The sequence below is a fragment of the Gracilinanus agilis genome, chromosome 3 (genome assembly GCF_016433145.1).
Source record: "Gracilinanus agilis isolate LMUSP501 chromosome 3, AgileGrace, whole genome shotgun sequence".
NCBI classification, from domain to species: domain Eukaryota; kingdom Metazoa; phylum Chordata; class Mammalia; order Didelphimorphia; family Didelphidae; genus Gracilinanus; species Gracilinanus agilis.
Genome location: NC_058132.1, coordinates 12293844 through 12306904, shown reverse-complemented (window position 1 = coordinate 12306904; position 13061 = coordinate 12293844). Strand labels below are relative to the sequence as shown.

General features: G+C 39.4%; 1 protein-coding gene across 1 annotated transcript; it reads right to left on the bottom strand.

Annotated features, from left to right (window-relative positions):
• Positions 1 to 11152: 11152 nt before the first annotated feature.
• LOC123240747 (zinc finger protein OZF-like) lies at positions 11153 to 12850 on the bottom strand. Its single transcript, XM_044668460.1, has 2 exons — positions 11656 to 12850; positions 11153 to 11490 (listed from the first exon to the last, which is right to left on the bottom strand). Exons 1-2 carry the CDS (start codon positions 12848 to 12850, stop codon positions 11153 to 11155), a joined length of 1533 nt encoding a protein of 510 aa, XP_044524395.1.
• Positions 12851 to 13061: the final 211 nt, after the last annotated feature.

The window sequence follows — 13061 nt, the reverse complement described above, 5'->3', positions numbered from 1 at the left end:
CAGAGCTTAATATTTTCAGAGTATTGAGGGAGTTAAATAAGAAAAGTAAAAGTTTGGGGGTGGGGCAAGGATTTTTTTTTCTGAGGGTTTGAGAAGGGGGAAAAAGAAGGGAGAGCAAAAGGAATACACTAAGATAGAAAGATAAAAGAAAGGAGCAGACTTTTTAAAATAATTGGGATGCATTAGAAGGGTATATAACCATGAAGAAAGGGATGGGGGAAGTAGGCATCAATAAAGTTCATTCTTATCTGAAGTTGATTTAATAAACATTTATTGAACACATACTATGTTTCAGGCACTGTGCTAAGTGCAAGGGATACAAAGGCAAAAGACAGTCCCTGCCCTCTAGGAGCTTCCCATCTAATGGGGGAGAGAACAAATGAACAAATATATACAAAGTAAACTATATTCAGGATAAATAGAAAATAATTAAAAGGGGGGAAGCGCTGGAATTAAGAAAGCTTGGGAAAGGCATCCTGTAGAAGGTGGGATTTTAGTTGGAACTTGAAAGAAGCTAGGGTGTCAGTAGTTGGAGCAGAGGGGAGAGAGTGGTTCAGGTACTGGAGACAGCTAGAGAGAATGACCAGAGAAATGGATAGTCTTATTTGTGGAATGGCCAGCAGACCAGGGTCACTGGATTGAAGAGTATATGTTAAGGAAAGAGGAAGGAAAAGGCTAGGTTGTGAAAGGCTCTTGCATGCCAAAGGATTTTTTATTTGATCCTGGAGGCAATAAGAAGCCACTGGAGTTTGCTGAGTAGGGAGATGACTTAGACCTGTACTTTAGGGGAAAAAAAAACTAGTTTTTGGGGAAAGGGGAGGACAGAGCTAAGAGGTGGAAAAGATACATAGATCCTCCTGATCTCTCTCAAATTATCCTCTAAACAGCTTTGGTATAATGCCTCAGAGTGAACTCTCAGCCACAGATGATTAGAAAGTCAGACAACTGCTCAGAAGGAGATTACAGGGAGTCCTTTTGCTGGCTCTGAGTGCAGAACTCTGTTGCATTGCTCATACACAAATCTAGGTTGTAGTCCCAGGATGAGGAGGAGACCAGTGCTTATGGCCACAGGGGTAACAGACCAGGGCTTATGGCCACAGGGGAGCAGGGGACCCTGGTCACAGTTCCAATTTGGAAAAGAGTGCTTGTGGTCACTCAGATGAGAACATAGGCCAGGAGAGTATTAAATACATCTCTCTTTAGATTCCTTGGAAGAAATAAAAACTTATAAATCTCCAGAGCTAGCTCTAAAGGTAGATGCACAAAGACCCTAAAGCTTGGAATAGTGTTCCTTTTGCCACATGAATGGGACCAAACTGTAACAGTTTTTTAAGTTAAAAGAAAAGAAAAAGGTTAGAAAAGAACAAACAACAACAAAAAGAAATTCAACATAGGAAGTTATTTTGGTGATAGGAAAGACCAAAAGGCAAATCCAGGAGGAGATAACAAAGTCAATACTGCTACATCCAGAGCCTCCAAGAAGAATATGAATGTCTCAAATCACTTCCTTCCCCAAATTACTGGAAAATTGGGGAAAAATGAGTGATGCAAGAAAATCATGAGAAAAGAGTTGAAAGCTTGGTAAAGGTGTAACAAAAAATATTTAAGAAAATAATACTTTAAAAAGCAGAACAGGCCAATTAGTTTTAAAAAGGCATAAAAATTCATTGAAGAGAAGAATTTCTTAAAAGGCAGAATTGGTCACATGAAAAAAGATGTACAAAAATTAGCTGAGGAAAAGATCTTCTGAAAGAATAGAATTGGCCAAATGGAAAAGGTGGGACAAAAGCTCATTGAAGAAAATAATTTCTTAAAAAATTAGAATTGGGGATGTGGAAACTAATGACTCCATAAAACATCAAGAAACAATCAAAGTCAAAAGAATAAAAAAATGTAAATTATCTAATTGGAAAAACAACTCATTTGGAAAATAGGTCCAGGAGAGATAAGGGAGAAGACAGAGGCAGAATGGGATAAATTATTTTACATAAGAGACATGAACTTTTACAGTGGAAGGGAAGATGGGGGAGGTGGGGAGGGGAGAGCTTGAACCTTACTCTCATTGGAACTGGCTCAGAGGGAAGAATATACACACTTAATTGGGTATAGAAATCTATCCTACTCTACAGAAAAGTAAGAGTGGAAGTGGATAGGAGAAGGGGAGTTGATAAAAGAGAGGACAAATTCGGGGAGGTTGTATTCAGAAACAAAACATTTTTGAGGATGGACAGGAGTAAAGGAGAGAGAAAGTAAGATAAACAGGTGGGAAAATAGGATGGAGGGTAACACACAATAATTATAAGGCTGAAAATAAATTTAAAAACAGGTTTAATAAGGGCCTCTTTTCTCAATACATAGAGAAATGAATCAAGTGCATAAAAATACAAGCCATTCCTCAACTGAAAAATGGTTAAAGGATAGAAACAGGTAGTTCTCAAACAAAGTAATTAAAGCTCTCCATAGTCATGTGAAAAATGCTCTAAACCATTATTAGTTAGAATATGCCAGAAAATATACCAAAATATATGAGCTGTTTAGATGGGAGTGAGCTGAGATCTTGCTCAACCCAGAGAGGATTCAATCTCTCACCCAAGGGAGGAATTTCCTTTAGTCTCTTAGGAATAGCAAGCTGGGAATCAAGAACATTTTGAAGCTTTCCTTTCACTTATATGAGTACCTTCCAAAATCTGTCTGTTTCTCTCTTAACTGGATGAGGGACAAAGGCAATTGCTGGGAACTTTAGATTTTCAGATTGAAATGGGAAGGCAGCAGCTGCTCCTCCATGAAGGTAAGGAGGCAAAGCAGCTCCATTTAGGTCCATTGGAGAGCTAAAGTAATCCAGTGGGAGAAATTCATCCAGAAATTTATCATGGTGGCTCTCAAGAGCTGATTGTTAAATTTTTGGTGTGAGCTTTTACACCTCAGAAATAACTAAATGCCACAAATCAATGCTTGATTTCTTGCTTTGTTCATTGTCTAGCTTTAAGAGAGTAATAGACAAAGTGCCAATAATGAAAATTAAAAGTGTTTTGCATTCTTTTTTTCCCAGAGAGACAATTATAATAGACAAAGTGCCAATAATGAAAATTAAAAGTGTTTTGCATTCTTTTTTTCCCAGAGAGACAATTATTAAACACTTACTAATATATCCATGAACTTTTCCATACTTGTTTGAGCAAGGATTTTCTGGGCTGGTCAGTCCATTTCATGACAGAACAAAACAAAGAGTTTAGAGTAATCTGGGAGACTCATGGCAGGAGCTGGAGAGAAAGCATGTTCAAACTGGGCTAAGGGTGCTTTCACACCCTGGAAATCACAGGAGAAGGTCTTCACTAGAGAGTCCCAGTGAGAGTAGTAGAGGAATAGTGAAGGAATTTTTGTCTGCAATGCTGTCATACTAAAGAAGAACCACATTTCTGAGATGAGTGCATGGGGACCACAAAATTCCCTGGACTCATTAGGGAGGGCTTGTTGGCCTTCAGAGATGACATCACTTGGGCACTTTCCTCTAACAATATTGTAGTATATCATTGCATGCTTTGTGTCCTTTTTCATTTAAGATCAATGAAGAGGACCAAGAAACCAGTTAGTCCTCAGGGGTCAGAGAACACAGGAAAAGATTATCTGTACACTTCAGTGGGTGGACTCCTTGGAAAATACAACCGTACTAATGTGTCTCTTAATGGCCCAGGAGAAAAGTGACTTGTAGTCCCTCCAGGATGGTTGGGATCCAAGCCCTTTACTTTATATTAACAGCAGGGAAGTAGGATTTGGATTCAACAAGTCATCTGCTCCAAGTAATGTTTCTCGATGCTAGCAATGGCATTTATTTGGTTAGAAGCATTTGACAAAGGCTGAGTTTTTATTTTTCAAAGAAGGGCAGCCATATGGTTGGGTAACAGGTAAAGAACTAAGTTCTGAGTATTCATCAAGAGTGAAAGTTGTGGGATCAGCTGAGTGGCCCAATGAAATGAGAGCCAGGCCCAGAGACTGGAGGTTTTGGGTTCAATCTAGCCTCAGTCACTTAGCTGTGAGACCTTGGGCCAGTCACTTAATCCCCATTACTGTTTATCTGCCTTAGAACCAATACACAGTATTGATTCTAAGACAGAAGGAAAGGACTTTACAAAAACCCAGTGGAAATGGTGACTGTCCAGAAGCAAAGGGGAACTATTGAAACTGTGAGATCAAGAGGTTTAGAGTAGGGTTCAGGATGTGATTGATTACCCAAGTATTCTTCAAAAATTCTTGTGAATGGTCACCATCCTCTCTGGAGTGCCTCTCTTTATTCTATATACAATTATTTATCTTTTCTCTCCACCACACATACACACCTGTCTTTCTAGAACAGATAATCGAAATAGAAGCGACCAATTGTTGCCAGAATTGAATAAGGTTCTGACTTTTTTTCCTGGGTTAGAAACAGGAGTGAAAGTCACTGCCAGAGCTCAGTGGGCAATGAGTCTGCAGAAACTGATTCCTCTACCAAAGTAGGGTTATGAAAACCGATGATACCCAGCCAATTACTTCCTACATTTCTGAAGATTTCCCTCAAATATAAGGAAACTAAAACCAATGGCTAAAGTCACCTGGAGTCCAAGGGGCATGAATAATTGATTAGCAGGCTAGCAAGTGGAAAGGGAATTTCATGATTATCAAGGAATAAATTTTAAAGACCCCTAGCCACAACTAGGGAAAAAGACCATGCCATCAAGAGATGGACTCCATAATGGAGCAATGGAATAAATAAGATTTTATATAAAACACACACACGCAAATATATATATAATATGTATGTAAATAAGATTATATACATATATATTCCAGAGATTCATGAATGTATCTCGTATGTATGATTTTTTTTTTTTTTGCAGTTTTCCTCCATTAAAATGTGAGCTCCTTCAAAGCAGGAACTGAACTATTTTTGTCTTTATTCCTATTCTCAGAGCTTAGCAGGGTGCTTGGCATGTAAGAGGGGCTTAGTAAACATTTGATGACTCGCTGACTGACCGACCCCCTGCTCTTGCTGCCTCTGGACACAAAGCCAGTTAGTCTTAGGCCAGTTGGCTGCATTGTCCACAGTAGACTTGTCTGCCTGGGCAGGCACTGGTTTTGATGGTGGTTCTCTTTTCTATTGTTCACGGGCTCCTGGATGACATTCTGGGCAGTTTTGCGGGAGAAGCCATTGTTTCTCATTGTGTTCAGTTCAGTCGGTTTTTGGTCATGTCTCTTTATGACTCCATTTGGGGTTTTCTTGGCAAAGATACTGAAGTGGTTTGCCATATCCTTCTCTGGCTCATTTGACGAATGAGGAAACGGAGGCAAATGGAGTTAAGCCTCTCGCCCAGCGTCATCTAGCTAGAAAGTGTCTGAGGTCAAACTGAACTCAGGAAGAGGAATCTTCCTGTCTCATCCAGCACTCAGTCCACTGGGCCACTGAGCTGCCCCATTGTGTTTCTTCACTAGAGGCTAGTGAAGCATGGAGGCCGATGATGGAGTCTTTCCTTAAAATGGAGGCTATAAAGACTAGAACGTCAATTCTGTGGAAACCTCTGGGGTAAAGCTGATCTTGGTAGTAGAACCAGGTTTACTGCACAAAATCCTCATCTTGAATTCGTTGCATTTTTCTCTCTAGTTAAATCTGTACCTGAAGACCTCCCGTAAGGAACAAGACCATAAATCAAAAGCCAAAATAGAAAACAAATTTGCAACCAGTGTACCACTTTTATTTTTCAGCTTAATTTTAACGAGAAAAATCACAGAGTATCCAAATTCAGAATGAGAAAGGGGAGACACAACCAAGATATGAGAAGGTTCAACCAATATAGCTATCTGCTCGTGACCTCGCAAAGAGGTAAAAATGAGATTTTCCAAAATCTAAGTGCCCAAACTGAACAGCCAAAACTTGGTCAAACCCACTTCAAGGGAAGAAAAGGTAGATGAGTCAATGGAACTGATTACCCATTAAAATAAGTAAAAGCAGTTACAGAGGTTGCTGCAAGATCTTCAACAAGTAAGTAATCCTATTAACAGATTAGTCTATTGCTAACTATGGAGGAAAGAGATGGTGGGTACTGAATTCTTTAAGGTAAAAGGCTAACTTGATTTTTTTTTTTTAAACCCTTACCTTCCGTCTTGGAGTCAATACTGTGTATTGGCTCCAAGGCAGAAGAGTGGTAAAGGTAGGCAATGGGGGTCAAGTGACTTGCCCAGGGTCACACAGCTAGGAAGTGTCTGAGGCCAGATTTGAACCTAGGACCTCCCATCTCTAGGCCTGGCTCTCAATTCACTGAGGTACCCAGCTGCCCCCGGCTAACTTGATTTTAAAACTAGATAAAAGATGCTGGCCAAAAAAAAAAAAAGTTATTGGAAAATCTTAAGGAAAAAAATTTTAACTCTTACCTTGTCTTGGAATTAATACTAAGTATAAGTTCCAAGGCAGAAGAGAGGTAAGGGCAAGGCAACTGGGGTTGTGACTTGCCCAGGGTCACACAGCTAGGAAGTGTCAGAAGCCACATTTGAACCCTGGAACTCTCATTTCTAGGCCTGGAGTTCTATCCACTGAGCCACCTAGTTGCCCCTAATTTTTAATGAATTTTTTAAAAGGAATGTAATTGATTAGCATAAAGAAGCAGTGGGACACAGTGACTAGTTTTAATTCCCCCTTCACGTCTTCTTTTCTCCAGGCACACATGCCTCCTTTCTTTAAACTGGTCTTCAAAATTCACAGACTCAAGGTCTTTCACCATCCCGGCTGCCCTCTTTTGGATACTCTCCAGGCTTATCAATGTCCTCATTTATATAGTACCAACTAGAATAGAACCGTGCCCCACTTAAGGTCTGACAAGAAAGCAAAGCATAGCAGGACTGAAACTTTCCAGGGCAGTTAAGGACACATTTAGTTTTTTAACTGCCACACCACACTGGTGACTCACATTCAGTACACAGGCCACTATAAAAATAAATGGCTTTAAATTTATCCCCACTGACATTTGACTTGTTAGATCCAACCCAATTCTTGAACCTGTGAAGATCCTTTTATATCTGTCACCTGCTGCTTGCTATACTCCCCAGCTTTGCTTCCTCTGATGAACAGGCCATTATCCAAGTCAATGAAAATGACTTTCACCAATAACTTTATGGCTATCTGACTCGTTGCTCCATCTTCTCCATAAGAATATTAAAGATACTTGCCAAATGTTTTTGCTAAAAACCTAGGTAAATTCCATCATTAGCATTTCCTCCCACCAGCTTAACAACCCTGTCAGAAAAGAAAGGTTAGTCTGGCACGTCCCACTGTTAGCTCCCTGTAATGACTGCCTCCATTTTTCAGATGTTCACTGACCACCTCCCATTAATGATCTATCTAGAAATTTCCCAGGAATCAAGGTCAAGCTCACTGGCCTAAGTGTTCAGACTATTTTCTTCCCTTTTTTGAGAAGCAAGACATTTGCCCTTCTCTGATCTTGTGTTACCACTTCCATTTTCCATGATTTAGTGACTCCAAGTATTAGTGACTCAGCAATTTCATCTACCAATTCTTTCTGGCCCCAAGAATATAGTTCAACTGGGCCAGGTTGCTTGAATTCATCAAGGGTGAGCAGGTACTATCTTACCATATTATCTTACTGATTATCGATCTATCAGTCATTTCTGTCATCTTTTCCATTTGCAAAGTTCATTCTCTTTAGGTAAGAAAATGCAAAAAGAAAAGCCTATAGCCCTGCTTTCTGTTGTCTGTTATCATTGCTCCCTCTATCCCAAGCAAACGTTTCTATCCATGTATTCCTTCTCCTTTCACTCCTAATATAACTGAAACAACCCTTTTCTGTTGTCCTGGGCTTTCTTTATCATCCATAGTTCATTCGGAGGTTTTAGCATTCCTGCCAATATTTTTTTATAGGTCAAGGCTTCAATATTTATCTTTGTTATAATCTTCTTTACATCTGTCTTTAAAAAAAGTGGAATTAGTTGGTAAGGATCCTATGCATCCACTTCAATCTCTTATTTTTCCACATCAGAATGGTTTTCCTTTGTGTCTGCAGAAACTCATTCTTGAATATCTTCCATCCTTCTGGAGCTGACTTCCCCTGTAGAAATTTAGTTCACAAAATCCTATCTTCCCTTTCCAATCATTTTTTCTACTTTCCAATAAAAATTCAAGGTGTGTGTCAGACTAGACTTTGCCTTGTTGTCCTCTAGTCTATCTCTATTCTAGGAGCCTTCATTTCCTTCTAGGTTTCCTACTATCATTTCTATTCCAGAAACCAAATCCTTTTCTTTTAGTGAGAATAAGATCCAGAATAGAATAAACTAAGGAGAACAAAAGAAACGCTAACTAATAAACTTAGGAGAGATTACACAAACTGTTAAAGATTACAAACCAAGTAAATGTGAGATCTAGAAATTCAAGCCCAGGTCTTTTCTGACTCAAGACCCATGGTTGACTCTAGTATAATGCACTGCTTCACAATCAGAGTATTATCATGTCTGACTTAGAAACATGGGGCACTGCGGTTGCTGGAGGGGGGCAGAATTACTCAGCCATTGTGACTCAATATCCCCAAACTATATAGGAGGAAAAATGTTATACCCACAGAGAATAAGGATCTGGTCCTTCAGGCCAGCCCAACAATCAGACTGGCCCAATGATCCATACCATATTTCTGGACTAGGACCTGGAAGAGAATGGGAGATCCACCAATCAGTAAGCATTTAAGCATCTACCACATCAGGCACTGTCCTAGGCAGACACACAAATAAATACAAAACATGAAACAATGCCCACTCTTAAAGAGGTCACATTCTAATGAGAGAGGTACATATATAAATATATACAGAATATAAAGAGAATACACACAAACAAATACAAAGTGGAGTGCTATATCACATGAGAGGAGAGAGACCAATTTGCCTGAACTGCAGGTCATAGTGGGAGGGAAAGGCTGAAAAGACACAGTGGGGCCAGGTCATAAAAAGTTTTTAAAGCTAGAGTTTATTTTATCCAAGGCAACTGGAGTTTGAATCAGAGAGTAATAGCCTTGGGTTTAAGGAAAATAATTTTAATAACGGTGTGGAGAACAGAGTAGAATGTAGAAAGCCTTCAGGTAGCAAGACTGATTAAGGAACTCTTGTAATAATCTAGACAAGCGGCGATGAGGGTTTGAACTAAACTGGTGGCGGCTGTGAGAGAAGGCATGATGTCAACGATTCATGGTAGAAGGCCCAAAGCAAACACATTGGGAAAAAGGGAAAGACCTACAACTGAGCATTTGAAACTGTTGGTGATTCTTAACCAAAGTTCAGGTTCGGTATTCCACAGTCTGCCACAAGCATATTCTGTCCTTGTAAACACATCAACTACTGTGATGCTAACAGTACTGCCCAGAGGCCACTCCTTGTTTCTTCTACCCCTCCATGATAGTTTTTGGTTAATAACTATGATTTGGAGGGATAGATGAAGGAGTTGGAGACAACTTATTTTATGCCTGTTTGTTGGATAGACTGAAAGGTAGGATTAGTTAGATTAGAAAGGCTAGCGAGGGTACTGAGCCTCAAACCCTTCTCCTATCTCTTATCAGATGGCCTTAATATTTAGTGACATCTTGCAGCTGAATTGGACATGCTAACAAAATGAGGACAGACTGCCATATGTTGTGTAAAAGGGCAGAGTATGTTTCCCTTCCTCTGATGGTAGGGTTGACCCATTGAGATACACATCACTTGGGTGCTTAAAGTGAAGCTTTCTACTTGAGCCTGGGATGTCTCACAGCAAACACTGGTATGTATTTATGATGGAACACATGGCCTAACAGTCTTCTATGGATGGTGATCTGGAAAGGCTATTTTAATGACTTTGCTGAGGGTCCTTATATGGGAATTTTCTGAAAGGCTCCAGGATGATAACTAAGCATATCAGTGGTAACCCAGAGAATCTTTGCTCTGATCAAATGAATGAGATTCTGTTATTTGAATTGTGGAATCACCCAGTAGGTCAAAGTTCTGACCTGGTACCTGACTAGAAAATTTATACCTGAAATAAAGAATGATAGTATAGGTTTGATTTCTGTCTCACCCCAACATTTGCCCTGGGCATGTGACACTTTGGCTCATTTTGATCATGTAGGCATCTTCAGTTCCCTTCCTAATCCAACCTAACATGGCATGAAACACAAAAACAAATGACACAAAGGAACTGCACCTACATATTCTTCTCTGTCAGATTCCACTTTTCCCAGGAACTCGTATAGTTGTTCCAAACTTCTATCAACAATGAGGCCAAGGCCTCCACAAGCTGGGGAAGAATTTGGGATTGCTAGAGTCCAGTAATTGATAGCCACTCACCACCAGTGAGTTTCATTTTCCCCAAGGGAAGACTTTGCTAGAAACATTGTTTTCCCATATAGCAGGGGGAAGAATCAAAACTACCTCTTATTCTCCAAGATCCATCTTTAAGGACAAAAGGAAGTTAAGCCAGGTTTTATCTTCAAGTTTTGACATTCTATGATTGCAGCAAGAACATGTTAATAGGGACCAATCTGAGCCAAAGAGTGATGAATTTCTACATCAGAGATACATAAAGAAAGGTACTCTTACCAATACGCATCCTCCTGCTATGGGCTGGGAAGTCATCTTAGGTCACTTATCTATCACGTTTTATCTCTTTGCTTTAAGTTGCCTTAGATTTCTCTTAGGCTTCTCCTTTTTGATAATTTTTTAGTGGATTTTTAAAAATTGCGGTCTGGAACTCTTGTATAGGGGCTTTTGCAAAGCCTGCTGTTATGCAATTTAACTACGAGATAATGTCAGCAAAAATTGTGTATTCCAACAGAAAGGGACATGAGAGTTTTGTCATTGCGGTCACTTTTCTGTCTCAAAGCCTCAAATACTATATGTTGGGACAAAATGTGACATTCTGATTCTTGAGATGACAAGACTATAGGAAGTATTCCCCAAATTATTAAAGCTACAGTTAATCTGTGTGAATTATCTGCTAAATGAAATACACTAAGATTTGGCTATTTGTTAATTCTGTGCATAGGATTTTTCTTGAGTATGCATTTTCTGAATTAGTAGCTTTCCTTATTTCTCATATTTTTACTTATATTTCTAATATCTATGGGGATTCTCATTGGTATTAAAATCAGACTTCCTATAATGTATTCCCTCTAGCTGAAAGTTTTCCCACATTAATTATATTTAAAAGCTTTCTAGTATGAATTTTCTTATGTGCATTATAAGTTTGTTTCTGCCTGAAGGCTCTTCCACATTCGTTACATTTAAAAGGTTTCTCTCCAGTATGGATTCTTTCATGTTCAATGAGGTAGTCCCTCTGAGTAAAAGCTTTTGCACATTGATTACATTTATAGGGCTTCTCTCCTGTGTGAGTCCTTAGATGTTTACTGTAGGATGTATTGTAACTGAAAGCTTTCCCACAAATATTACATTTATAGGGCTTCTCTCCAGTGTGGACTCGCTGATGAATAATAAAGGATCCCCTAAGACTGAAATGTTTCCCACATTCATTACAATGATAGTGTCTCTCCTGAGTATGAGTCTTCTGATGGACACGAAAGTATCCCTTATTTCTGAAGGTTTTCCCACAGTCATTACAAGTATACCGTTTTTCTCCATGTTTTTCCTGATGTGCACTAAGACCTCCACTATCTCTGAAAGCCTTCCCACATTCATTACATACAAAGGGTTTCTCTCCAGTATGAATTCTTTTATGTACACTCAAGTGACCCCCATTTCTGAAAGTTTTCCCACATTCACGACATTCAAATGGTTTTTCTCCAGTATGAATCATCTTATGCATTTTGAGACTTCCTTTTTGGCTGAACGTTTTCCCACATTCAATACACTTGTGAAGTTTCTCTCCAGTATGAATTCTCTGATGGTAAATAAAAGATGCTTTGTCAGTGAATTCTTTCCCACAGTCATTACATTTATAGGGTATCTCTCCGGTGTGAATTCTCTTGTGTTTCATAAGGTATGTCCCACGACTGAAGGCTTTCCCACATTCATTACATATATAAGGTTTCTCTCCTGTATGAATTCTTTCATGCTGAATAAGGACATAATTGTTACTGAACGCCTTTCCACATTCATTACATTTATAGGGTTTTTCTCCAGTGTGAATCCTCTGATGTTCACTCAGGTTTCTCAGTTGTCTAAAGAGTTTCCCACATTCATTGCATTCAAAGGGTTTCTCTTGACTATGAGTTCGTTTATGTTCACTAAGGTGTCTAGACTGACCAAAAGTTTTCCCACATTCATTACATTCATAGGGTTTCTCTCCAGTATGAATTCTCAAGTGTTGATTAAGGTGACCTTTCTGGCTAAAGACTTTCCCACACTGATTACATTTATAGGGCTTCTCTCCAGTATGGATTCTCTGGTGTTTAATGAGGTACGAATCAATGCTGAAAGCTTTCCCACAGTCATTACACTTATAGGGCTTCTCTCCAGTATGGATTCTTTGGTGTTGAGTAAGATGTGCCTTACGCCTGTAGGCTTTCCCACATTCTGTACACTCAAAGGGCTTCTCTCCAGTATGGATTCTCTGATGTGCAATAAGACACGATCTGCTTCCAAAGGCTTTCCCACAGTGACTACATTTAAGAGGTTTCTCTCCAGGATGGATTCTCCGGAACTGAAAAAGGTCTGAATGATAATTGAGTGGCTTCTTAGATTTAAACTTACACAGTTTCCTCCCTAAGGCAATCTTATTATGCTTAATAACATCTGAGGATGGAAGGAGGCTCTTTCCAATGGTATCAGATTGACTCTGCTGTTCTCCTATAGCAATATTCTCTTTTGGAACAAGGACTGACCCTACCTTGAACATTCTCCCAGAAGTGTTACATTCAGGAACACTTGACTCATTAGGAATTATTCTGTGACTGATCAACACTTGCTGGGACCATCTCTCCTGATTCTGTCTCTCCAAACTGACCCCAGAATCCCAGTCTTCTGGTAATTTGGAATCCCAGATGGCAATCTTTGAACATTTCTCCTTGGATGATTCTCCCATAGAAATGCCCTGCTTTGAAGCCAGC